Source organism: Thyridium curvatum (assembly GCF_004353045.1).
Source record: "Thyridium curvatum strain D216 chromosome Unknown NODE_8_length_716436_cov_74.480370, whole genome shotgun sequence".
Taxonomy (NCBI): domain Eukaryota; kingdom Fungi; phylum Ascomycota; class Sordariomycetes; order Thyridiales; family Thyridiaceae; genus Thyridium; species Thyridium curvatum.
Window position 1 is genome coordinate 278,604 of NW_022156763.1, and position 22,165 is coordinate 300,768.

Sequence of the window (22,165 nt, forward strand, 5' to 3'; positions counted from 1 at the left end):
TTTTCTAATGCGTGCGTCGAGCACAGCCTCCAATTTATTGCTATGTTGCAAAGACCCTTGGAAGGATTCAAGGCATGCTACTAGTTCTGTCACGACGAAGGGGCTCAGAGGCACCCCCGATGCGTCAATCGGTAAGACGGAATGGTGGAGTAATGGGGGCCGGAGTGACGACTGACCACGGATATTTTGTTCCAAGGTGACCTGAGATAGATGACATCTGCCGTATGCCCCTCTGGGAATCCTTGATTGGATCAATCTACAACGGAAACTGACCTGTGAGATGGTGACCTGAAAGCCGGAATGCGATTGAATGCTTGTTTAGGTGCTTCTCTCTCGAGAAACTGGTCCCCACTCAATAGATGGCAGATGGGCATGGCGTCAGAAAGAACAAGATTCGGAATTGCCGACCTTTCCCAGATGACAATGCCGCTGTGTATCATCTACAGCATCAGACGGCAGTTCAAGGCATGGTCTCGTTGTAAGATATACCGGCTTTTGTCGCAGCCTTCTCTTTCTGGGTGTGAAAGAATCACACAAGACCGTTAGCCAACCAGCAGGAATGGAATGCAGCCGGCAGTACGGTTCTGCCTAAGTGGCGCCTGCATGGGGAGCAGCTTATCACATCGCCAAGAGGCTGATTGGTACGCGAACTGCCATACATGCCCGGATTCAGAGAGGAATGGATGGTCAGAGAGAGGCTGTGCGGGGTATGAGCATCAGCTGCTACCTGCGCAGTCCCAACATATATCTCAGTCTGGACTCGCATTGCGGCCCTTGCCAGATCCACGGGATGTCCCAACAGAACCTTCTACCTCATTCCATCATGGGCCTTCACGAGAGCACAGCTTCCATTCCTGAGCATAGTCTCTTGGATGACCTCATCAAGGCCAAAAAGAGATGTTTGATCACCGAGCACGAGTACATCCCCCCAGATGCGATACGTGTCTACATCACGCCTGAAAGGGTTAAGAAGGAGCTGCCAAACACCTGGGGTCGATGGCTGCTGCCGTGCTGGGATTGGAACCTTGAGGACACAGTCCAGCAAGCGAGCAAGGTCATCGCAATCCTGGTTCTTCTTGACAGGCTGGATTGTATTGACACGCTGCTGGCCGACGGGCTATGTGACAACGATCTTCCTTTATCAAAGAAAGGTGATGTCATTTACTCCGCATGCAACGACAAAGGGCCAATTTGGGCATTCAAGAGATGTCAGGGAATCAACTTTCCAAATAGGTTTCTACGGAATCAGTGGATGGTCTGGGTGCCGCAGGTGGGCGTCAACCCCGATCAGACTATTAAGCTCCCCATTTCTGGGCCACATGGCCTGCCCTTTGACTGCACCGAGGCGGATGCGACGAAGTACAGCATCGTTTACAAGGCAGAACTCTGGCCGTCACATCAGGTGGAACACAATGACGACAGGGTGAGTTCATATTGACTTGATTTGGTCACACCTACTCACATGGAGACAGGAGGTCAAGTCCCCTGCAATGAAGGTACGCCCTGCCTGCTTTGCCATCAAACAATTCAAGGATGGGAAGACAGGACAGAAGAAACCGTTTGAGGACGAACTGCGCAACCTGATTAAGTTCACGAACTCCAACAATGATCACCTGATCAAAGTATCGGCTACGGTTGAGAAAGCGTACTGCATATTCTTCCCATGGGCTCAGGGCGGAAACCTCCACGACTTTTGGGAGAAACATGGTCCATTAAACCTGCCACGGTCAACGGATGTTTTCTTGTGGGCGCTGGAACAGCTGACAGGTCTGTCGCACGCATTAGAAGCAATTCACACTCAGAACTGTCGACATGGAGATCTAAAGCCGTCCAATATCCTCCATTTTATGGAGGGGCCTTCCCTCGGTACCTTGAAGATCGCCGATTTCGGCGTCTCCAGGATTCACAAGAATGCAACCGGCTTGAGGCACGAAGCAACTGATACCAAGGCTTCGACCAAAATTTACGAAGCTCCGGAGGCGATCGAGCGTATTCGCAGCCTAGCACCTCGGTCGCGGAAATATGACTGCTGGTCAATGGGCTGCGTCATGCTGGAATGCGTCATATGGCTTCTCTACGACTTCAAAGCCGTGGCTAGCTGCCAGATAGCACGAGGGGGTTACCAAACCTACTACCAAGAGCTTGACGACGCCAATCGAACCAGGAATGACATCGAAGATCGCGTTCAGGTCCATCCCGTGGTGTTGCATACAATTCAGGCTCTATCACACCACCCCAGATTCCCTCATTCCCCTCTACAGACTATCATCAGAATTGTGGAACGCAAGTTGCTTAAGGTCAAGCCTGAGGAGCGCGTGTCGGCGGAATTATTGCACGGGAAGCTAGTGGCCATATCTGCAGACGCCCGGCGAGATTCGTCTTCTTTCGAACGACCAGTACCTCCAACATTGGATGTACCTGATATATTCTGCTACGAAGCATCTTCGGAACAGAGGCCCAAGCCGACGTATGAAGTTACACGGGGGAGTAGCGGATGATGAGGGTGGGCCTAAGTCTAACAAACCACGTGAGGCTGTCAGAAAAACATGCCATTTGCCAAGGAGGGAGTTCTCTAAACAATATCATGACTTGTTTTGCCATTTTGTTTTGTTTTGCCACATGGATTCCGGAGTTTTGGACTGATTTGGGACATCGATACCCCAAAGGAAGTCAGGAAGGAGGTTGAACACCGCTCAACTTGGAGCATAGGGAGTTTTCAGTGTTCACCATTGATTGCCGGGGTGCACCACGTCTACCAAGCTGATTTGTTCCCACTGTATGTATGATCATCTCTATCTCATCAATATTGCAATATGCAACTATCACAATGGAGCTGAAGTGTTGAAGAGACTGCATTGCTCGGCCAGACACGTTTTCCGAAGATTAAGGGACTAGGCGCTATCCTCCTAGATGTAGTGATATCACGGCTAATGCGCTATCGGGAAACCCTTTGGGTAGTTTCGGCAGACTTTGGTCTCCACCTATCTTCCCTAGTCGGGAAACTTCATGCCTTCATATCGTGATATTGAGATAAGGCGTTCTAGTGCTATTGGAAATGCGGTCGTTTTAGGGTAAAATACGGACTGCCCTCAGGCGATGCGCATCCTCTCTCACTGGGTACCAACGGCTATTCCCGGCGAGCGATCTCGTTCTCGGTGTCAATAATGGAGCCTTTCAGATATTTTCAACTCTGGTGGGTCCATAATGATATACAAGAGAATGGCTTTATAAGTGACGCCTGTGGCTGTTTCAAGAGAGGTGTTCAAGATGATAGCGTTCAAAGCCATCGTACACTCAAAGTGGCCTCTTGCCGAGCATTATGGCGTCCTCTCGTTCGTCCTCACCTCCTCCCTGGCTGCCCGATGGCTTCAGGAACAAGGAATACATAACAGAAACACCTTCCGACTCGTCCATATTCGAACAATCCCGGCCCATCGACACTGAAAAGAACGAGGCCCCGATAGAAGCCGGAACAAAAAGAGGCTCGGCCGTTGAAATCGACTCGCCCCCGCCGGACGGTGGCAGGGCAGCTTGGCTGCAGGCCTTGTCTGCCCATCTAGTCATCATCAATACATGGGGGACAATCAACTCCTTTGGCATCTTCCAATCATACTACATAGAGTCTCTGCCCAACTCTGCTTCTGACATTAGTTGGATTGGCTCGATGCAAGTCTTCATCTTGTTTGTGGTCGGCATCTTTACCGGCCGCTTGACGGACGCGGGATACTTCCGCACTGTCCTGGCTGTAGGCTCGGCGTTTGTAGTGCTTGGGAGCCTGATGGCATCCTTCTCCACCGCGTACTGGCAGCTGTTCCTCTCCCAGGGCATCTGCATTGGCCTTGGCATGGGTGGCCTCTTTTGTCCTGTGATGGCTGTTTTGTCGACTTACTTTAGTCGCAAAAGAAATCTGGCTATTGGCATCGCCATCAGCGGCTCGGCCACCGGAGGCATGATCTACCCAGTTATGGCACGCCAGCTCCTCTCTAAGATTGGATTTGCGTGGACTATGAGGTCGATGGCTGTGGTACAACTGACTACGCTGCTTGTCGCGAACATTTTGATGCGTTCCAGGATTCGCCCACGGCGTTCCGGACCATTGGTCGAATTGTCAGCGTTCAAGGAAACGCCATATACTTTGTTTACCATCGGCATGTTCTTTGTAAGTCATAGTGTCTCTATCCAGTGCCGGGCTATTTCATTTCTCACGCTGTCTAGAACTTTTGGGGCGTTTACTTCGCCTTTTATTAGTAAGCAGCCGATATTCTCCTTTCATGACTGCGCGGCTTACAGACGGTAGCATTGGCACTTTCAGCCGAGACGTCTTGTCTTTCCAGTACAACACTTCGGTTGATCTTCTTATGATCATGAATGGTGTAGGAGCGATCGGACGCGTTGTTCCAGGGTTTCTTGCCGATATCTATCTAGGCCCTCTCAACGTCGTCACACCAGCAGCGCTCATTTGCATGGTTCTCCTGTACTGCTGGAATGCCATCAACAGTCGAGCCGCATTGTACTGCTGGGCTGTACTCTACGGTGCGTATAATGTGACATACAACGAAAGCTTGATCACCAGATGCTAACGTTCTATACTTTACAAACAGGCATATTTGGCGCAACCGTTCAGGGCCTTTTTCCCGCCGCGCTATCTTCGCTGACAACGGATCTCCGAAAGGCTGGGACGAGAATGGGCATGGTGTACTCAATCATCAGTTTTGCAAATCTAACTGGCCCTCCCATCGCAGGCATGCTCATAAAGCAAGGGAATGGCGAGTATAAGTATGCCTTTGCATTCGGCGGCACATGTATGTGCCTTGGGACGCTCTTCCTGATTGCATGTCGAGTCTTCAAGGGAGGATTTGGCTTAGCAAAAGTTTAAGATCTTTATAAAGCATGCTTTTAAACAATTTTGTTACGCTGGGGGGCAACAGAAGGTCCCCTACAAAAAGAGCTGGAGGCGAATTGATCTTGGCCATTGTGGATAGTGTGTCATTGGATAACACTCAATCACAGTCTTAGCCAGCACAATGTTCTCTCTGTCTGATGCACTAGTGGGTCGTTTCTTTTGCAGATATTTGAATGAACGTCGTCAATCATGATAGAGATGTGGCGTGGAAACAAAGTCTCGGGAAACTCTGCGCCCATCGGGAAACTGATATCTTCGTCCCCACTGAACAAGCCCGACGACGAGATAACGCCAAATCCACGAGCCCCAAAGCCCTGGCGGGACCCAGAAATGGGAACCGAGCGAGGTAGTCACAATCTTGACGGAGATCGACTCTTGAGGAGCAGTGTTCTCTACTGAGATATACAAGACATCATAAACTCCTTGGTAATTTCTTTGTCCCTATCCCGTTCTGTAAGAATCATGTCTAAAAGTTTGTTTACATCGTGAATGACACTCTTTTCCAGGTTTCAATGAACGCCTCTACGTCGTCAAGCAGTTCCTTTGGCTTTTCCATCGGCTGGAGGCTATTAGTACAGATCGCTAGCCACAGAATCGGGAGCTTTTTACGTACCGCAAAATGACCACCTCCATCATGCTGATTGAACGAAATCAAGTTGCAGATCTTCATGGCCCAACTCTTCGGGCCGGGCACAATCTCGTTCAGAAACAAGGAATACCCGCACGGTTTCTCGATAAAAGGGAGCTTCATAGGCTGAAACCCAGTGATCTGTATTTCAAATTTAGCTTCAATGATCCCTGCATTGGGGCATGAACGTCAACTCACCACACTGAGCCTTGCAATTCTGGGGTCATCGGTCGCACGGCCCCCTAGCTATTTTTGTCCAAGTAAGCTTTTGGTCTACTCAAGATGAAGGCGAAGTGGCGGGGGAGGCCTACCGCACGATTGTGGTAGAATGACCGCGAGATCGTATCGGTGAGATAGTACAACGTCACCCCTTCGAGGATCTTTTCCAAGGGCGGATCCTCATCGGTCCATTCGAGTTTCTTCTCTCCAACCCTACACACAAATCAGCACTCAGATCACTTTGTGAAAACGATATACGTGAACACCACTTACCAGCTAAGCAGTGCCAAGGGGCTAGAGCTCAGGACCAGACCGAGTGTGGATGGCCTCGTGCCCTGCTCCAAGAAGAAGCCAAACGATGTATCGGTGAATTCATTCGCCTTCTGTAATGCCCGCTCCTCCTGTTTGTCTGTCGAATGCCCCTCTAAATCGTCCGGCGAAGGAGGCACCATCGTATTCAAATGCATGCCTTTGCACTCGTCGTGGGTCATGACGAGAATCCTGCTGATGAAGCTGCCCAGATCTCCACCCTGGACGAGATAGCCGGAGCCAAATCCCAAGCCCATCATGAGACTGTGCATGGCACTAGCAGCCACATCTATGCCGTAGTCCTTGTCGAGCGGGAGGCCTGACGAGTAGGCATAGCCTGGAAGCGAGGGCACAATGACATGGTACGGCAACTCGGCCGGGGAATATCGCTGCTTTAGCAGATCCAGGATATCCATAAACTCGCAAATGGAGCTCGGCCATCCGTGGAAGAAGGCAAGCGGGACGGCGTCGGCCCTCTCAGAGAAGAGCGCCAGGAATTGGACATCGATAGTGTTGCCCTGGGAGTCCTTGACTTCGGCCTTGAAGTTGGGGTATGAATTTATGCGGTCTTCATGCTTGCGCCAGTCGAAATCGTTTAGCCAGACATCCTTGGCATGGACCAGCCAATCCCTGGTAATGCCATAAGTGCGACCAACGCTGGTGTTCTCGTAGACGGCGGGTCCGATGGGCGAGAGCTCCAGTAGTTTCTTGAATTCCTCGAGCTTCTCGTCTGAGATGTAGGCTTTGAAAGGCCGAATGCTGAGAGTTGCAGCGGTGGGAACTCTTGCATAATCAGCCATGACGACGGTGGAGTCGGATGAGATGGAAACGAGTCTTGGGATGAGGCTTCCGAATTTGGTTGCTTGACGATTTGGTCATGTCCTCGCGATGATTGTTCATGTCCTGCATCTATCTGCAATATACAATGCTGATTTTATAGGAAACGCCTCCCTGCCTGGGAGTTTGGCCATCTTAGGCAAAACGATGTTATTCAGGACTTAAGTGCTCCTAAGTCCAGTGGTACAACCTCGGCCGGCAGAAGCCAGCTATGATTTACATTGGACCCGGCCGCCCTGATCCCAAAGCAGGAATGCTTGAACACCTCCACGTCGATAATACTGGTCTCTTCCATAGATTTCCACAGCGCGGCTGAGTGTATTCCATATATTCTTTGCACATCTTGTTGCATTGTCGAGTCCCAACTTTTTTATCTACCAAAACACAACTAGTCTGTCTGCGTCCCAGATGTGTACGGATCAGGCTGATGGTAGACAGTGATCAGTGATGAAGGCTGGTCCCCGTGAAAACAATGCCTGATTGGCTGTCGAGGCTGATCTCCATATTTCCTCCCGTCGATCAAGCTTATCTAACGACGCACTTTGCACTGTTACGCCCTGGCCTAGCCGGAGATTGCGGACATTGCCTGCACGGACTTAATTATTGCTTGCTGGCGGCATGCCCATATGGCAGGTTATGTCCGCATACGACTCAAAGCTCATGGTGAACAGCTCAATACAAGGTGAGACCCCTAAGCCTGAACTCCGGGTGCTGAAGGAAACCTTGATGCATGATTCCGTGCACATACGCCATGCCGACGAGCTGGTACATGCCTGCCCGGCCCCGTCCCGATCCGGGCCTCAGAATGGCCGGGATGTGGCATCCGCCCAGAATCCACACCTCATCGCCGGGCTGCGTGTAGATTGGCGCGGCACAAAACAAGCCCTCTGTTGTGGTCTTGGCGTATCTCACACGCAGAATATCCAACGGGCCCCATTTGGTCGAACCGACATCAGTGACTGGAGGAGCCGCCTCCCATTCCTATCTTGACTTGCCGCTGAACGCCTTAAAGAATACCGATTGAGCCTGTAGGTCGTCCGGATTTTGTGCTTCTGGGACGCTTTTGCTTTTCTTTCCTGTGCTTGCTAGCAGCGAGCGATGAAAATACCGAAATCCTCGATCCAAGCTTGAAGTCAGATCAGCACTGGCTGTTCCCGGGCTACCATGGTGGCAGATGGTCTGCCATGCTGCATCGATCTTGGGCTGTCTCGTATACGGATACCTCATATTTCGCGAGTCCGGATCATCAGTACAGAGAAAGAACTCGATTGCCTCTCTGCACATGGTCACTGGGTTTGGCAGGTCATCATCATCGCTAACGAGGACGTTGGTGACCCTGTCCACATACGCCCCAATGAGGCGGAGATGATCTCCTCGATGATCGATTTGAAGCCGGGCTGAAACTGGACCACAGGCAAGGAACCTGTCATCCATCAACAACGGATGTCTCCTGAAACCTACCCTTGTAAAATTCGGCATCCAGCTCGGGAGACAGTTATCGCATTTGCCCTGCGAGCAGTTGTCGCAAGTCACTCCATGTATCCCAGCGACACATAACGCCTTGATGCCTTCCGAAGCGGTAAGAAAGTGCCGTCCGAAGCGCCGAATGATGACGGATATTGGACTTCTGTAGTCTGGCGCCAGTTCCCCAAGAAATGCATCTGAAGACATGGCTAGGAGGGCAAAGTACCGATCTCTCGGATTGCCCACCTTGCGGTAGGAGTATCTCTGGATATTGGTGATCAGAGGTTCCCTCGTGAACTCCTGGTCGTGCTTGTAGCGCTGCGTGCAGAGGCTTAGATACGGCCAGTTCTGCATCACGGTGCCGGCATTGGTCCTGTCCGTGGTACGAAGGAGCGCAGTCATGAGTGACTTCCAGTCAAAACACTCTCGGCCCAGGAGCAGGGCAACCCGGCTAGCCAGGAAGAACTCCTGCACAACCCAGAGGCGGCCGAACCAGGGCCGCGTCAGGAGCTGGAGAAGGGCCACGCGACACTCGGCACGAGCCTCGATGGTCCAGGCCCAGTCGGTCCTGGCGCTCTTCATCACTTTCATCGCCTCAAAATCACCGTCATCAGTAGCTTCTCCGAGGTCACAGATTACCCGGGCAGCAAGAGAATAGATGTCCGCCATCATCCCGATCTGACTCTCTTTCTCTTCCAAGTCCACCTGGTTAATACAGATCGCATCAGCCCATATGAATCGCTCCACGTCCGTCTTTCTTAAGCGCGTGAGGCCAGAGAAGAGCGATTCAGTGATGGCGATGGTGCCTGATGAGGTGCTCAGGACTCTCGGCTTGTCTTCCTTGCCCCAGGCGTACGACAGGGCCTCGTAGTTCGCTGGTGAGCGACTAGGAGGGCGATCGTCCACCTCATTGGCCTTGACTCTCGTCACATAGTGCAGATTGAGCAGCGTGAAATCACCCCACAGCACGGAGCCATGGTCGACAGCTGGAAGCAAGCGGAAGACTCGAATGTATCCAAAGCGCAGAGGGCTGTACTCGTACAGAGTCATGTAGTTGAAGGGGAATCTTCACTTGGCCTAAAACTTTTGCGTCTGACTCGTGATCGTGAGAAACCGTCATTCATGCGACAATTTCGACTTGTCTCGAGGAGTCAGCTGAGGCGATTTCGGCTCGAATTTACCGTTGAATGTGCCTTGCAGTCAGCCAATGGCGGCGCAGCCATGGCAACATGTTGAGTGGCATTGTTCTAGCGCGTGCCGATTGGGAGTAGACCCAGTCATTTTCCGTGCTTCAAGACCTCGGCCATTACTTCTCCAAGCTGAGGCATCGGCCATCTCCAAGACCATCGAATAGGCCGCTTAGCAGGTAGCGATAATACCAAGAATCTGACGCTCCATGCCATGTTTCAAGCGCTCGTCACTCGGCTTGAGCGTTTTCCAAGCTGGCCTCAAGCCCAAAGCATGGAACAATCGAAGTGAGGGTCTGCCGATCTTCACAGGGCAATGTGTACACTCCCTGTTGATGTTTGTCTCTCGGTTCCACGCGGCTACCGTTCGTTCAAAAAGCCGACATCTTGTCGCTTTTTTGACTCATTTTAGCACTACCAAATGTCACACTTGGCGCAACCCATCCTTCGCCGACTCCTCATCATATCAAGATCCCTCCCAACACCAAGCTGAAAGCCAATAAAGTCATAATGCGCCTATAAACGAGCCCCGGTAGCCAATGCTTCAATAGAGACTCCAATATTCTAGTCCTTGTGATATTTCCTCACAAGGTGCCATTACCGACAACAACACATGTAAATGGCAACAATTGTGCCAATCACCGTCGCAACACCGGCAACAATACCAACTATCGCCTCGACGCTCAGCCCCGACCTGCCACTTCCCCCGCTATTCCCGCTGCTCGAAGGTGGTGTGTCGTCGTTGTTTCCAGGAGTCGGCCCTATGATCAAAGAATAGCAGTGTCAGTAACGGAAAAGGGCATCACTACTCGCTCTGCGAGGCCACACACCAGGGAACCCACCTCCAGTCACCAATGGCGACGACACATTAGTCTTGGCAGCCCCGGGCGTCGAGGTTGCCGCCGCGTACGCCTTTGTGTACGTGACGCTTTGGGTCATAACCGCCTTGAACTGGGCCTGGAAGCCACACTCAGTCCCGTAAAAGGCCATGATGCCGTTGTATGTGTCGGTGCTGTACATGCCGTCGTAGTATTTCCCCTGCTGGATGAGGCATTTGTCGGTGTTGTCGGCGATGAACTGTGGACCGTTGCAGAAACACGCCTTGTCCTTGCAGTCGGAAGCCCAGGCGGCTGAGTAGACGGTCGTGACAGCGCACTTTTGCTGATTTAAGTTGAGCCCCTTGAAACTGTCCGCATTCTGGAAGATGACTTGGAGATCACTCTTGCTGTGGACGCCAATGGACCACATAAGGATCGTGACGGCCCAGAGGTGGAGTAGCATGATATCAAGCGTCGCTCTTGGGAGTCGGCCGTGGAAGAGAACAAGATGGGGATTTCCAGCCGCGGGGAGATGAGCGCGACTTGGTGTTTCTCTTGTGGGTGCACAGGAAGAACAGCAACCTGGGCGGCAAGGGCGTTATCAAGCGAGAGCTGCGCATTGGATATGTTGTTCAGCCACCGAGACTAGCTTCGCGCTCCACCAATCCGATGTGCCCAGACCCTGTTCTTCACCTGCAGGGGGGTTTTCAGCTGTCAACCAGACATGGGATTTTGGGGTTGCAAAAATAGAGAATGGGCTGAAGAGGCGCGATGACCCAACTTTCCCAGAGGCGCTGGCTCAGTTTCAGCGCTGACCGTCCCCGAATCCGGACTCGTCCCAGGTCAGACCTCATACGGGCTTGGCGGCTCCAGCAGTTGTCGTCTTCGTCCAGAGTTGCGACTCTAGGAGAACCTATTGTTCTTCAGAAGCATCAGCTGTATTTCGCATGTGCGTATGTGCCGATACATACTGGCCCTTCATCCCTCACCGGCCTGCAGTGGTTGCTTGAGACAATGAGCTCGCTGCAGTTCGCCACTACCCATGGACACACCTGAAAGAAAGTGGGAGTGGCCTCCCAATTCTCGGCAAGATGAGGTTCTCCCCATACGATGAGGCCCTCTTCACTCGTGCCTGCGCTTCGAATGTCCGTCCTTGCTGTTTTAGCTGTAGATGGCGTCGACAGGAATATGTGCAAGTCGATCAAATCTCTAACCGAGTCACGGATAAATTCACTTGCGATCAACATGTCGCGCATTGCCGGAAAGGGCAGGGTGTCGATCCAAGTGGAATAGATGATGTTCATTTGAGACCAGGTTGGGGCGAGGCAGTCGAGCAAATATGGCATCGTGGGCAAGGTGATTGAGTGACTAGGGAATACGGCATGGTCGCAGTAATATGCGGATCCAAGGTGAGCGGCGTGTGACTGCACTACAAGGCGGTCGAGCCTGGCGTTTATCCTGTACAATCCCCGAAAGACATTGAATGTGATGAGGTGTAGTAGGTGATCTGCGGGCAGAGGGAACTATCTGTCGGATGCGCAGTCTGTCTGCTGGATCTCCGAGTTCTGGTATGGTAGCCAACCCAATCTATGCTCTTGGGTTTGTGTAATTACGATGTCACAATGGAAATTGGATGGCCAGCCCCATCCTCTCGCCAGCAGTCGACCTGGGACTGTCGCATCTTGGCTCATGACTTGGGTACAGAGCTGCCCCCTTTCTCCCGAATACGACGCCCTAGCCAACACAGACCAGTCCGGTCTCCCCAGACGGGTTGATCAGGGAGACTTACTTCGAGCTCTTTGGTTGAGCCGATTCTGGATCCTCTTTTGGTGCCTCCACTCGTCGTCCACCTCCGGCGCCGTATCGGGCTCCGACACCAAACTCATGGACAGAGGCTGCGACATGCGTATGCTCGACTTGAAGGATCAAGGGTCCGCGGAGGACAAACATGACAGCAGACAATGGGTGGTCTGTCTGAAGGTGAGGAGAAGATGTTAGATATGCGACCATAACACGTGTTGGAATTCGACCTCAAGCCGAACGAGTGGCTGGGACCGCTGTAATTACATGTAGTTCAGGAAGGCCTACGCCTTCCCAACTCTCTCCTACTCTATTCCAATCAAGCAACCATACCACCATTTCTGACAACACGGACGGCTTGGAGTTGGCATGCGTACCAAATACCCACATTAGACCTAAGATGGCCAAACTGTCACTCCAATGATCCACTACTCCTCCAGGCTAGACGAGAATGGTCAAATTGTCGCCTTAATGTCACAGCACGAAAGGTAAGCTCTGCTTTCTACAGCGAGGAATGCCCCGGCGAGGACACTGACATTGCCAACACTTACCTTTTCAGTAATGCTCGACAACCACTCCATCGACGCCGTCTACATCGCACTGCCTCCCGCCTTACACTACGAATGGGTTCTGAAGGCTATCGATGAAGGTAAGCACGTCTTGTTGGAGAAGCCCGCTGTCGTCAACACTACTGAAGCCGAGGCCCTATTTAGATCGCCACTGTTGCAAGGGCCCAAAGCTCCGGTGGTTTTGGAAGCTATCCACTTTCGGTTCCAGCCGACGTGGTGTTACTTTGCCTCATTGGTTGATCGCGCAAACTTGCAGAGCATCACTTGCACGACAACATTGCCATTATATATTATATGATACCTCGGGAGAGAATCCGTTTCGACGACGAGCTTGGCGGCGGTAAGATGCTTGGTTTGGGAACATGCTCCATGTACGTGCTACGGTACCTCGCTGGCGCGGAGCCAGAAGAGTGCATCGAGTGCAAGATCCGGACCCGCCTCCTCCCCACGAGCTTTGTGACGAAGCCGCCGGTCTTTCCTTCCGCTTTCCCGGCGCAATGTGACATCCGTTAGACCTTTTGAGGTTACATTAATTCTGAAGACGAAAGATGTACACGGGAAAGGTCGTCGTATTAGTTTAGATCGATCACAACTTGGCTTTCGCTTCAGACAACCGCTCTATGAGAACAGATCAACGTTGCCAGGCCAGCCCAGAGCCCAAACATCCTACCATCTCCATGCTGGAGGGTCCGGGAGGTCGAGGTACCTGCCTGCATGGATAAATTCAAATAGAATAGAAGTCTGCGCAGTAATTATCCAACGGAACCTCGAAGCGTGACTCGCGGGGCTGAGATGTGTGGGTCTTCGGCCCCACGGCCATGACATAACTTGACTTCGCCTTATCTCTGACTGAAGATGCGCATGGCCATCAAACCCCTCTCCCGGACTCTTGTTCCCTCATCATCACTCTGTCGAAATGCGCAAGTTCTTCTCGCGTGCCACAGGCTCAGGGCCATCCTCAACAAGGCACTCGAGTAGGAGCAGCAGCATTGGTGGACAGACATGGAGCAGCGCCATCCCCGATGCCGCCTGTCCGCCGTCACCAGCGCCATCATACCACACCATTGACCCATCTCTACCTGACGCAATCAAGACCGAGACATCGGTTCTGGCACAAGCGGAGAAAGGCCCGTTACATGATCAGAAAACCCAGGAAGCGTCCCCCCCAACACGGCCCGCTCAAGCTAGGTCTTCGGGACCCACGGGATTCTCAGTGCTCTACGCAGCGGCGGTTCACGGACACCTAGGGACAGTCAAACTACTCCTTGGAGAAGGAGGCGTAGATCTGGAGGGGCGCACCAAGGCTGGTGCTACACCACTCATAGGAGCATGCTCTGGTGATAACGCTCCGGTGGTCAAGCTATTACTTGACCACGGCGCCGACATCGCTACTAAGGACAGGAGTGGGTGGACGCCCATTGGCGCAGCGGCGAGCAACGGGCGCCTCGAGATCGTACGGTTGCTCCTGGACAGGGGCGCAGACCCCAACCCTCAGATGAGGGGAGGATGGACGCCTTTGCATCTGGCAGCGAGGAAAGGGCATGCTGAGGTCGTGGACCTGTTGATGAGCAGAGGAGCGGACTCTACGCATTACAATTTTGAGGGCGAGACGCCATTGCATGTCGCGGCGATGACGGGGCAGACGGAGGTCGTCAGGGCACTGCTGAAGCACGGGGCGCGCATAACTGCGCTGGATAAGAGGAACCAGACGCCAATAGACCTTGCCTCTCCCAAGGGTCATTGGGATGCCGTCGAGTTGTTGATGGCTGAAAGGGAGAGGCAAGCTGGCAGGGCCAAGGGAAAGAAGAGCTAGGAATAGCGTGTTATGTCCAGGGGCAGTAGACAATTCAAGGAATAGAGCAGCCTGTTCTCCAGGAAACAGATGATTGGCGGGAAAAGCGTGTGTCGTCCGAGTTCGGGGGTTCAACCGAGCGCCGAGCACCGAGCAAGAACCCGGATCTGATAAGATTGATAAGCTCACTGCAACCCCGGATGCATCTTACAAAGGTTTGCATCTCGCTTCAGACTTCTTCTCTCTACTGCCTCCTCCAGCTATCGAACTTTCCCGTATATCCATAAGAATCTGCCGGACGCACTGCATGCAACCATGAGCCCGGAGGACCACCCCGATGCCATCACCACAGTGCCGGAGCCGGCAGAGGTTGAACTAGGCGCAATGCCAAGGCCATCGGCCGCCAGGAAAGATCCCGACACGGATCCTTTTCTCGTGGAGTTTGATCCGACCTACGACGCCGAGAACCCACTCGACTGGCCCAAAGGGCGCAAGTGGATGGTGACCGATGTCCTCTCTGCCACCGGCTTCAACCGCATCATGGTTTCGACAATCATGGCGCCCGCCCTGTCGACCATCGCCGACGAGCTCAGCATGAGCCCCACCGAGGCGGCCATGTCCCTGTCTATCTATCTCCTGGCGACTGCCTTTGGTCCTCTATTCATCGGGCCTCTCTCGGAAATTTACGGCCGGACTGTCATCCTCCACGGCTCCAACGTCTGGTTTCTTGTCTGGAATATTGTCTGCGGATTTGCCAAGACCAAAGAGACGCTCATCGCATCTCGCTTCCTCGCTGGCTTCGGCGCCAGCGCCATTTATGCGCTGGCCGGTGGCGTGCTAGGCGATGTTTGGAGACCTGAGCAGCGCGGCCGATCCTTGGGAATGTACCTCCTTATTCCTCTGCTTGGTGCCGCAGTCGGTAAGCCCATCCTACCTACCAGCCTCTGCCCCCGTCTCACACGCGCTGCATCCGCGCAGGGCCCATCATCGGCGGCTTCATGGCCGGCCGCACCACCTGGCGGTGGATGTTCTGGGCCACCTCCATCTTCCAGGGCGCCATGATCGCTGTATCCTTCCTCAGCTTCCGCGAGACCTACGCTCCGCTCATCCTGCGCCGGCGCGCCGAGCGCCTGCGCGAACAGCACAGCGAGCCACGGTACCACACGCTGGCCGAGCGGCGCGACAGGGGCCACTCGAGGCCCGGGGCAGTGCTAGCACTTGCGTTGTCGCGGCCGGTGCGCCTACTGCTTCGGCACCCAATCATACAGGTCTCGGCATTGCTGTCAGGCTTTGACTATGGTATCATGTATGTCACTCTGTCAACTTTTTCGGAGATCTGGACGCGACAGTACGGGCAGTCGGTCGAGATCAGTGGACTGCACTACATCGGAGTCTCGCTGGGCGAGGTCGTGGCGTCGCTGGTTGGGGGACGAGTGATGGATTGCTTGTACAAGCGCAAGGCCCTTGATCCGCAACCCGAGTCGCGCTTGCCAGTCGTCATCCCTGCCTTTACGGTGGCGTGGGCCGGTGTGCTGATGTACGGATGGACTGCGCAGTATAGGTTGTCCTGGCTGGTCGTTGATCTTGGTGTCTTTATCATGATGTTTGGGATGCAGCTGGGCGGCATGCCCAGTAAGTGACGCCTCTGAACCTTTTTTTTTTTCTCTTTTGGCTCGGTACGGAAGCTGACGCACACGAAGCGACTGCATATGTGATTGATGCATACGGGGAGCACACAAGCAGTGCCATGGCCTCCCAGCAATTTGTCAGAAGTCTCATGGCGTTTTGCTTTCCCTTATTCGCCCCGAGTCTCTACGACACACTGGGATACGGCTGGGGCAACAGCGTCATGGCATTTGCAGGCTTCGCACTGGCTGTTCCCATCCCCCTATATCTATACAGATACGGGCCCAGCTTGAGGGCTCGGGCGAAGTCGACCTACTGAGCAGCCCACAGTGGCACGAGGTTGCTGTGTATGCGCTTATCTCGTTCCACCCTGCAAGCCAGCGAGTGGCAACCACTGGTAACTAATCATTGTAGGTAGGCCACTGGCAATTCCCCGCACGCCACACGGTGGCTGTTGTTCATTCACCTTGGGCCGGGAGACACTGTCGACAATGCGTACTAAACATGAAGGCTGAAGCCGCCACGGGGCTGATCCATCTGTATCCGTAGGGATTTCGCTTTCGGCCTTTGCCCAAGCGATTCCCTAGCCTCTTTTTTCCCCCTCTATTTCTTTCTGGCTACTGTACTTTTTTTTTTCATTGACGCGTGCCGGGACCCGTAGCCGTAGTTAGCCCAGGGTGAAAGACAGCTCTTGATTGGGTTCCCAAAGGACGCGATGATCCGCACCGGGGAAGCCGTGATTTGCAGCAATAGTGGTGTGGATCCGCCGCGACTAGGGAGGCACTGGGCGGCGGTGCTTTGCAAAGGAGCAAGCCAGTGCTGACATGCCGATCTGCACCAGTATTCAATCTAGCGAGAGCTCTTGCTGGGGAACATTTGTGTGGCAGATTCTGCTTAACCCTTTCGAGGACAAGTCCGCTCCCACAACCGGGGCCCAGACTCTCTCGGCATGCAACGCTGCAAAAGTGATTTTTGACAGCTTCAGTGGCCGGGTGGGGGAAATGACAGGCTCGAGGGAGATTCAGTACAGGGACAAGTGGTTGTCAGACGTGCCAACGGTTGGCTGACCGCGCCCGGTGTGTGTGGGAGGAAAGTTGGTGGTCGGTCCGCCACCAGACATCTCGCCTCGTCCCGAAGGACAGACGAATCTTCTCGAGAAGGGAACAAACAGGCCTGCCGTCGGTATCTCCCTCTCTGGCGGCACCCATAGAGCAATGGCCCCCACTGCTGTGAGAGTGCAGTCGCCTTCAGGAACGCACACACCACACCGAGGCAGGTGGCGTGCGAGGCAGCCCATCCGCAGTAAGGAGTAGCACGGAGGACGGAGTAGATGTTGGATCGGGTGGCCGGTGGAGTCGCACGGGGCCAGCTGAATCCAGGGTCTTAGAGGCAATCCGGCTAGCGATCTACGCAGAGTGGCCGCCCCTTGGCCTGTCGTGCCTGTCACCCTCTTCGCCCAGGATTTGATTTGACCTAACGCCCCTGGTCTGGCGCAGATCATTGAATACCTAGACCTACCCAGTCAAGCCAGTCTACCTCCCATTCATCTCTTGTCTCCGTAGGTAACACTCGATACCCGCCACGTCGTGCCTCGCTGCCCCTGGATTGCAGTGACTGGACTGGAGTGGACGGAGGGGATCCCGACGGCCGCATCCGACGTGCATCAAATCGTCGATTCCACCAACAACTCTGCTCTTGAGGACGACGCTTTCAATCTCATTCAGCTGGTCTCATCCCATACTGTCCGTCCCTCTTGACCGATTCTTTTCTCTCTCCCCACGCCGTCCATTCTCCCTCACCTCGACACAGATTCTCGTCCAGTCTGCTGTGCTGCTGTCGCTTGTTTCCCCCTCTTTTTTTTTCGAGACAGCCCAGCCCATTTTCAGCTTGCTTGGTCGACCGCATGATCTGATTGCCAGCGCACGCAAGGCACGTACTCACCGCCCGTGGGCGCTTGGGGGCGACGCTGTATTAGCAGCTCTCACGTAGACTATCGACACGACAAGCTTCGTTGGCGACGTATGCATCCCCAGCTACCCTGAAGCGGCCAGCACCATGGACTGGACTCCAGTCGAGCTGCTAGAGCTGCCGGTAAGTACCTATCTATGGACAGACTTTTCTATGTGAACTAGAATGACCTGCAGCGTGGCATTCATCCAGTTCATTCCCCTCATTTCAGCCCGTCCCGTCCCGTTTCGTCTGTGTTCTCCGCAAAGCTTTTAGGCCTGCCCATCAAAGCATGTATTGGCCATGAAAACAAGGTTCAATTACTCACGCACCGCCTGTCCGCTGTCTAGAATCAATCGCAAGACCCGAGGATTGGGTCGGGCCGTGAAAATGCCACCGGCGGCACCCTGAGCCACGCCTCAAACAACGCCGGGGACGGGAACTCGTCATCGGTCGAGTCGCTGGGCAGCACTTTTGTGCCCGTCCTCGTCTTCGCCGGCGTCTGCCTGCTCATCTTCTTCACGCTGCGCCGGAAATGCCCCCGCGTCTACACTGTAAGGACGTTCCTCGGTGCCGAAACGCCAGAGTAAGTCTTATCATGCCCACTGCAGTCAGCCTGAGAGAGAGAGAGAGAGAGAGAGAGAGAGAGAGAAAGGCCTTGCATCTTTGATGGCATCCTGGCGTACCAGACCTTGCCCTCGGCTCATGCATGCCCTTGACTCGTATGGTTGCGGAATACCTGTCTGACATCGAGTGCCCTCCAGAGGACTGAGCCCGCCGCTCCCCAACGGCTGGTTCAATTGGATACCAGTCTTTTACAGGATACCAGACGATTTCATCCTCAAGAACTGCTCCCTCGACGGCTTCTTCTTCCTACGCTTCATCCGTGTCCTTATCACCATTTCCTTCGTTGGCTGCTTGATGACATGGCCCATCCTGCTGCCCATCCACGCTACCGGCGGACGCGACCTGACCGGCCTCGACATGCTCACCATCGGGAACGTCGAGAGCAAGAACAAGAGCTATGCCCATGTTGTCGTGTCCTGGATCTTCTTTGGTAAGTCCTACGATCTGCCACGTCTACGAGGCGTACATGGGTTCCTGACGCGTCTCTCCAGGCTTCATCCTCTACACCGTCTCCCGTGAGACCATCTTCTACATTAACCTCCGCCAGGCCTACTTCCTCTCCCCTCGCCAGGCGCACAGGCTGTCGTCGCGCACCGTGCTCTTCACGTGCGTGCCGCACCGGTTTCTAGACGAGCGGCGGATCCGCAAGCTCTTTGGAGACACCGTCAAGGACGTCTTCATCCCGAGAAATACAAAGATCCTGAGTAATCTGGTGGAGGAGAGGGAGCAAACCGCCATCCGGCTCGAAAACGCCGAGATCGAACTTATCAAGAAGGCCAACTGGGCCCGCAACAAGTATCTCGCTGCCCACCCGGAGGAAGCTGCCGCGATTGCAGCCGCGGAGCAAGCCGCTGCAGACGCAGCACGCGAGCAGACCGAGCCCATCAGCTCCCAGTCTTCGACCGGATCCCCGGCCGACTCGGGCATCGGCAATGACGACGAGGACAACAGCGAGCGATCGGCGCCGCCCAAGAAGAAGGGCTTCCTGCCGGGGACAAAGATCCGCATCCTACCCCGCTCCTTGACCGGGTCGACCTCGTCCGCCGACTCCCAGGGCGACAACCAGCAGCAGTCCAAGAACCCGTTCGCGTCACCGCTATCCCCCTCGTTCTGGACGTCCCGCATCAAGAGGGCCTCGAGCAGCGCGCCCGTCGAGGACTCGGGCGCGTACGAAAAGTACGACGAAGACGAGTACAAGCACCCCTACGGCTTGTCCGCAGACCTTGCCGACCTGCGCGGCTCCGTAGCGGCGCAGTACATCAAGGCCGAGGACCGCCCCCACCACCGGCCCATTGCCAACTTTGGGCGCCGCGTCGACACGATACGCTGGTGCCGCCGTCGCATCCGCGAGCTCAACGTGCAGATCGGCAAGCTGCGGCACAAGCACCGCAACGGCAAGGGCAACCCGGTCAACGCCGTCTTCATCGAGTTCGACGACCAGGCCGCGGCGCAGGCGGCCTACCAGCTCCTCTCGCACCACCAGCCCTTGCACATGTCGCCGCGGTTCATCGGCATCCGGCCCCGCGACGTGGTCTGGCCCGTGTTGCGCATGCGCTGGTGGGAGCGCATCATGAGGCGCTTCGGCATCATGGGTCTGATCGCCGCCGCCGTCATCTTCTGGTCCATCCCCTCGGCCTTTGTGGGCATCGTGTCCAAGGTCAGCTTCCTGACGTCGCACGTCCCCTTCCTGAAGTGGATCGACCAGCTGCCCAAGGTCATCGTCGGCGTCATCGAGGGCCTGCTGCCCGCCGTCGCCCTGTCGCTGTGGATGGCGGCCGTGCCCTTCATGCTGCGCTTCTGCGCCCGCAGCTCGGGCGTACCGTCGAGGCCCATGGTCGAGCTCTTCACGCAGTCGGCCTACTTTGTCTTCCAGGTCGTCCAGGTCTTCCTCGTCACGACGCTGACCTCGGCCGCCTCGGCCGCCCTGACCGACATCCTCGCCAACCCGCTGTCCATCAAGGACATGCTGTCGCAGAACCTGCCCAAGGCCTCCAACTTCTACCTGTCCTACATCCTCGTGCAGTGCCTCGCCGGCGGCGCGCAAAACCTGGTTCATACCTTTGAGCTGATCCGGCACCAGGTCATCGGCCGGTTCGTCGACAACCCGCGCAAGCGGTGGAACACGTGGATCCGCCTCAAGCCCGTCCACTGGGGGAGCATCTTCCCCGTCTTTACCAACCTGGGCGTCATTGGTAAGAGCCTCTTTACCGAATAGAAGACAGTATGGCAAGACAAAAGGAACAGTGCTGACTATGTCGCCAGCAATCTCGTACTCGTGCATCGCCCCCCTCATCCTGGGCTTCGCCGGCCTGGGCATGTGCGTCACCTACATCGTCTACCGCTACAACCTCATTTACAACCTCGACTCGGACCTCGACACCAAGGGGCTCGTCTACCCGCGCGCCCTCATGCACCTGCTCGTCGGACTCTACCTCGCCGAGATCTGCATGATCGGCCTCTTCGCCCTCAACTCGTCCTTTGTACCACTCGTCCTCATGGCTATGTTCACCGTCTTCACGGCACTGGTGCACATCTCCCTCAACGAGGCGCTCGGCCCGCTCATGTACAACCTGCCGCGCTCGCTGGCCCTCGAGGACGAGGACCTCATCGGAGAATGGCGCGAGGACGAGAACGCGACTGCGCCTGCCGCTACCGACGACGACGGGGTCACAGGTGGTGGCGGCGCGGCGGACTACTACAACATGGAGGAAGGCTTCGGCATGGAGGACGACGAAGATGGCGACGGCGTCGTGCACGGCCCCAGCACGTCGCGCGGCGGGATGCCCGAGGGCGCAAAGGGCTTAATGGGCTCCGTGACGGACTGGGTCAAGGGGGCGGCGAGCAAGAAGTTCCAGGAGGAGGCCGACGAGTCCGGGCTGTCGAGGATTTCGGCCAAGCTCAGCAAGTGGATGACGCCGGACCGGAACAAAAAGCCCAACTTTATGACACGCTGGCTGCACCCAGAGATCTACGAGGACTTCCTGTTCCTACGGGAGAAATATTTTGCCGTCCCCAAGGAGGAGGACGAGAAGGACGCTGGCGGCCAAGCTGGCGGCGATGGGGAGGAGGACAACAATGAGTCCAACGACAAGGCGAACGTTGTGGACGAGGGCCTCAGGAAGGCTATGGAGGAGCAGCACTTTCGGCGGAGGGGGTACTACCCGCCCGAGATGTGGCTGCCAGCGCCCAAGATCTGGGTGCCCCGCGACCCGGCGAGGGTGAGCAGGCAGGAGGTCGGGCACTCGCGGGGCATCGTCGAGGCGACGGACCGGGGCATTTGGATCAACCCCAAGGCGGATCGGGTGGTGATTGGCGACCTGGCCCAGGCGCCGTACGAGGACCCCCGGCTATATACCCATTTGATATGATTTGATCTGGTTTTTGAGATAATGGAACCCCCGTGCATTGGGAGGCAGGTAGCCTGTAATGTAGTAATGAA

The 22,165-nt window shown here is 54.9% G+C and overlaps 9 protein-coding genes across 9 annotated transcripts; 6 read left to right on the forward strand and 3 right to left on the reverse strand.

Moving 5' to 3' along the window:
- Positions 1 to 823: 823 nt before the first annotated feature.
- E0L32_002046 (uncharacterized protein) lies at positions 824 to 2,498 on the forward strand (the record flags this gene model as incomplete). Its single annotated transcript, XM_031136193.1, has 2 exons — positions 824 to 1,423; positions 1,473 to 2,498. The coding sequence occupies 2 exons, from the start codon at positions 824 to 826 to the stop codon at positions 2,496 to 2,498; spliced, it is 1,626 nt and encodes a 541-aa protein (XP_030989154.1).
- Positions 2,499 to 3,319: 821 nt separating this feature from the next.
- On the forward strand, positions 3,320 to 5,041 carry E0L32_002047 (uncharacterized protein; the record flags this gene model as incomplete). Its single annotated transcript, XM_031136194.1, has 5 exons — positions 3,320 to 4,024; positions 4,072 to 4,159; positions 4,291 to 4,533; positions 4,602 to 4,776; positions 5,011 to 5,041. 5 exons carry the CDS (start codon positions 3,320 to 3,322, stop codon positions 5,039 to 5,041), a joined length of 1,242 nt encoding a protein of 413 aa, XP_030989155.1.
- A 392-nt stretch (positions 5,042 to 5,433) lies between these two features.
- Positions 5,434 to 6,859, reverse strand: E0L32_002048 (uncharacterized protein; the record flags this gene model as incomplete). Its single annotated transcript, XM_031136195.1, has 5 exons — positions 5,434 to 5,469; positions 5,517 to 5,672; positions 5,730 to 5,777; positions 5,843 to 5,963; positions 6,024 to 6,859. 5 exons carry the CDS (start codon positions 6,857 to 6,859, stop codon positions 5,434 to 5,436), a joined length of 1,197 nt encoding a protein of 398 aa, XP_030989156.1.
- A 1,018-nt stretch (positions 6,860 to 7,877) lies between these two features.
- Positions 7,878 to 9,410, reverse strand: E0L32_002049 (uncharacterized protein; the record flags this gene model as incomplete). Its single annotated transcript, XM_031136196.1, has 1 exon — positions 7,878 to 9,410. The coding sequence occupies one exon, from the start codon at positions 9,408 to 9,410 to the stop codon at positions 7,878 to 7,880; it is 1,533 nt and encodes a 510-aa protein (XP_030989157.1).
- Positions 9,411 to 10,330: 920 nt separating this feature from the next.
- E0L32_002050 (uncharacterized protein) lies at positions 10,331 to 10,828 on the reverse strand (the record flags this gene model as incomplete). Its single annotated transcript, XM_031136197.1, has 1 exon — positions 10,331 to 10,828. The coding sequence occupies one exon, from the start codon at positions 10,826 to 10,828 to the stop codon at positions 10,331 to 10,333; it is 498 nt and encodes a 165-aa protein (XP_030989158.1).
- A 1,898-nt stretch (positions 10,829 to 12,726) lies between these two features.
- E0L32_002051 (uncharacterized protein) lies at positions 12,727 to 13,247 on the forward strand (the record flags this gene model as incomplete). Its single annotated transcript, XM_031136199.1, has 2 exons — positions 12,727 to 12,814; positions 12,991 to 13,247. 2 exons carry the CDS (start codon positions 12,727 to 12,729, stop codon positions 13,245 to 13,247), a joined length of 345 nt encoding a protein of 114 aa, XP_030989159.1.
- A 403-nt stretch (positions 13,248 to 13,650) lies between these two features.
- E0L32_002052 (uncharacterized protein) lies at positions 13,651 to 14,547 on the forward strand (the record flags this gene model as incomplete). The annotated part of the gene is made up of 1 exon (XM_031136200.1): positions 13,651 to 14,547. The coding sequence occupies one exon, from the start codon at positions 13,651 to 13,653 to the stop codon at positions 14,545 to 14,547; it is 897 nt and encodes a 298-aa protein (XP_030989160.1).
- Positions 14,548 to 14,841: 294 nt separating this feature from the next.
- On the forward strand, positions 14,842 to 16,471 carry E0L32_002053 (uncharacterized protein; the record flags this gene model as incomplete). The annotated part of the gene is made up of 3 exons (XM_031136201.1): positions 14,842 to 15,445; positions 15,505 to 16,158; positions 16,227 to 16,471. 3 exons carry the CDS (start codon positions 14,842 to 14,844, stop codon positions 16,469 to 16,471), a joined length of 1,503 nt encoding a protein of 500 aa, XP_030989161.1.
- Positions 16,472 to 18,207: 1,736 nt separating this feature from the next.
- On the forward strand, positions 18,208 to 22,094 carry E0L32_002054 (uncharacterized protein; the record flags this gene model as incomplete). Its single annotated transcript, XM_031136202.1, has 5 exons — positions 18,208 to 18,243; positions 18,450 to 18,685; positions 18,921 to 19,156; positions 19,218 to 20,918; positions 20,989 to 22,094. The coding sequence occupies 5 exons, from the start codon at positions 18,208 to 18,210 to the stop codon at positions 22,092 to 22,094; spliced, it is 3,315 nt and encodes a 1,104-aa protein (XP_030989162.1).
- Positions 22,095 to 22,165: the final 71 nt, after the last annotated feature.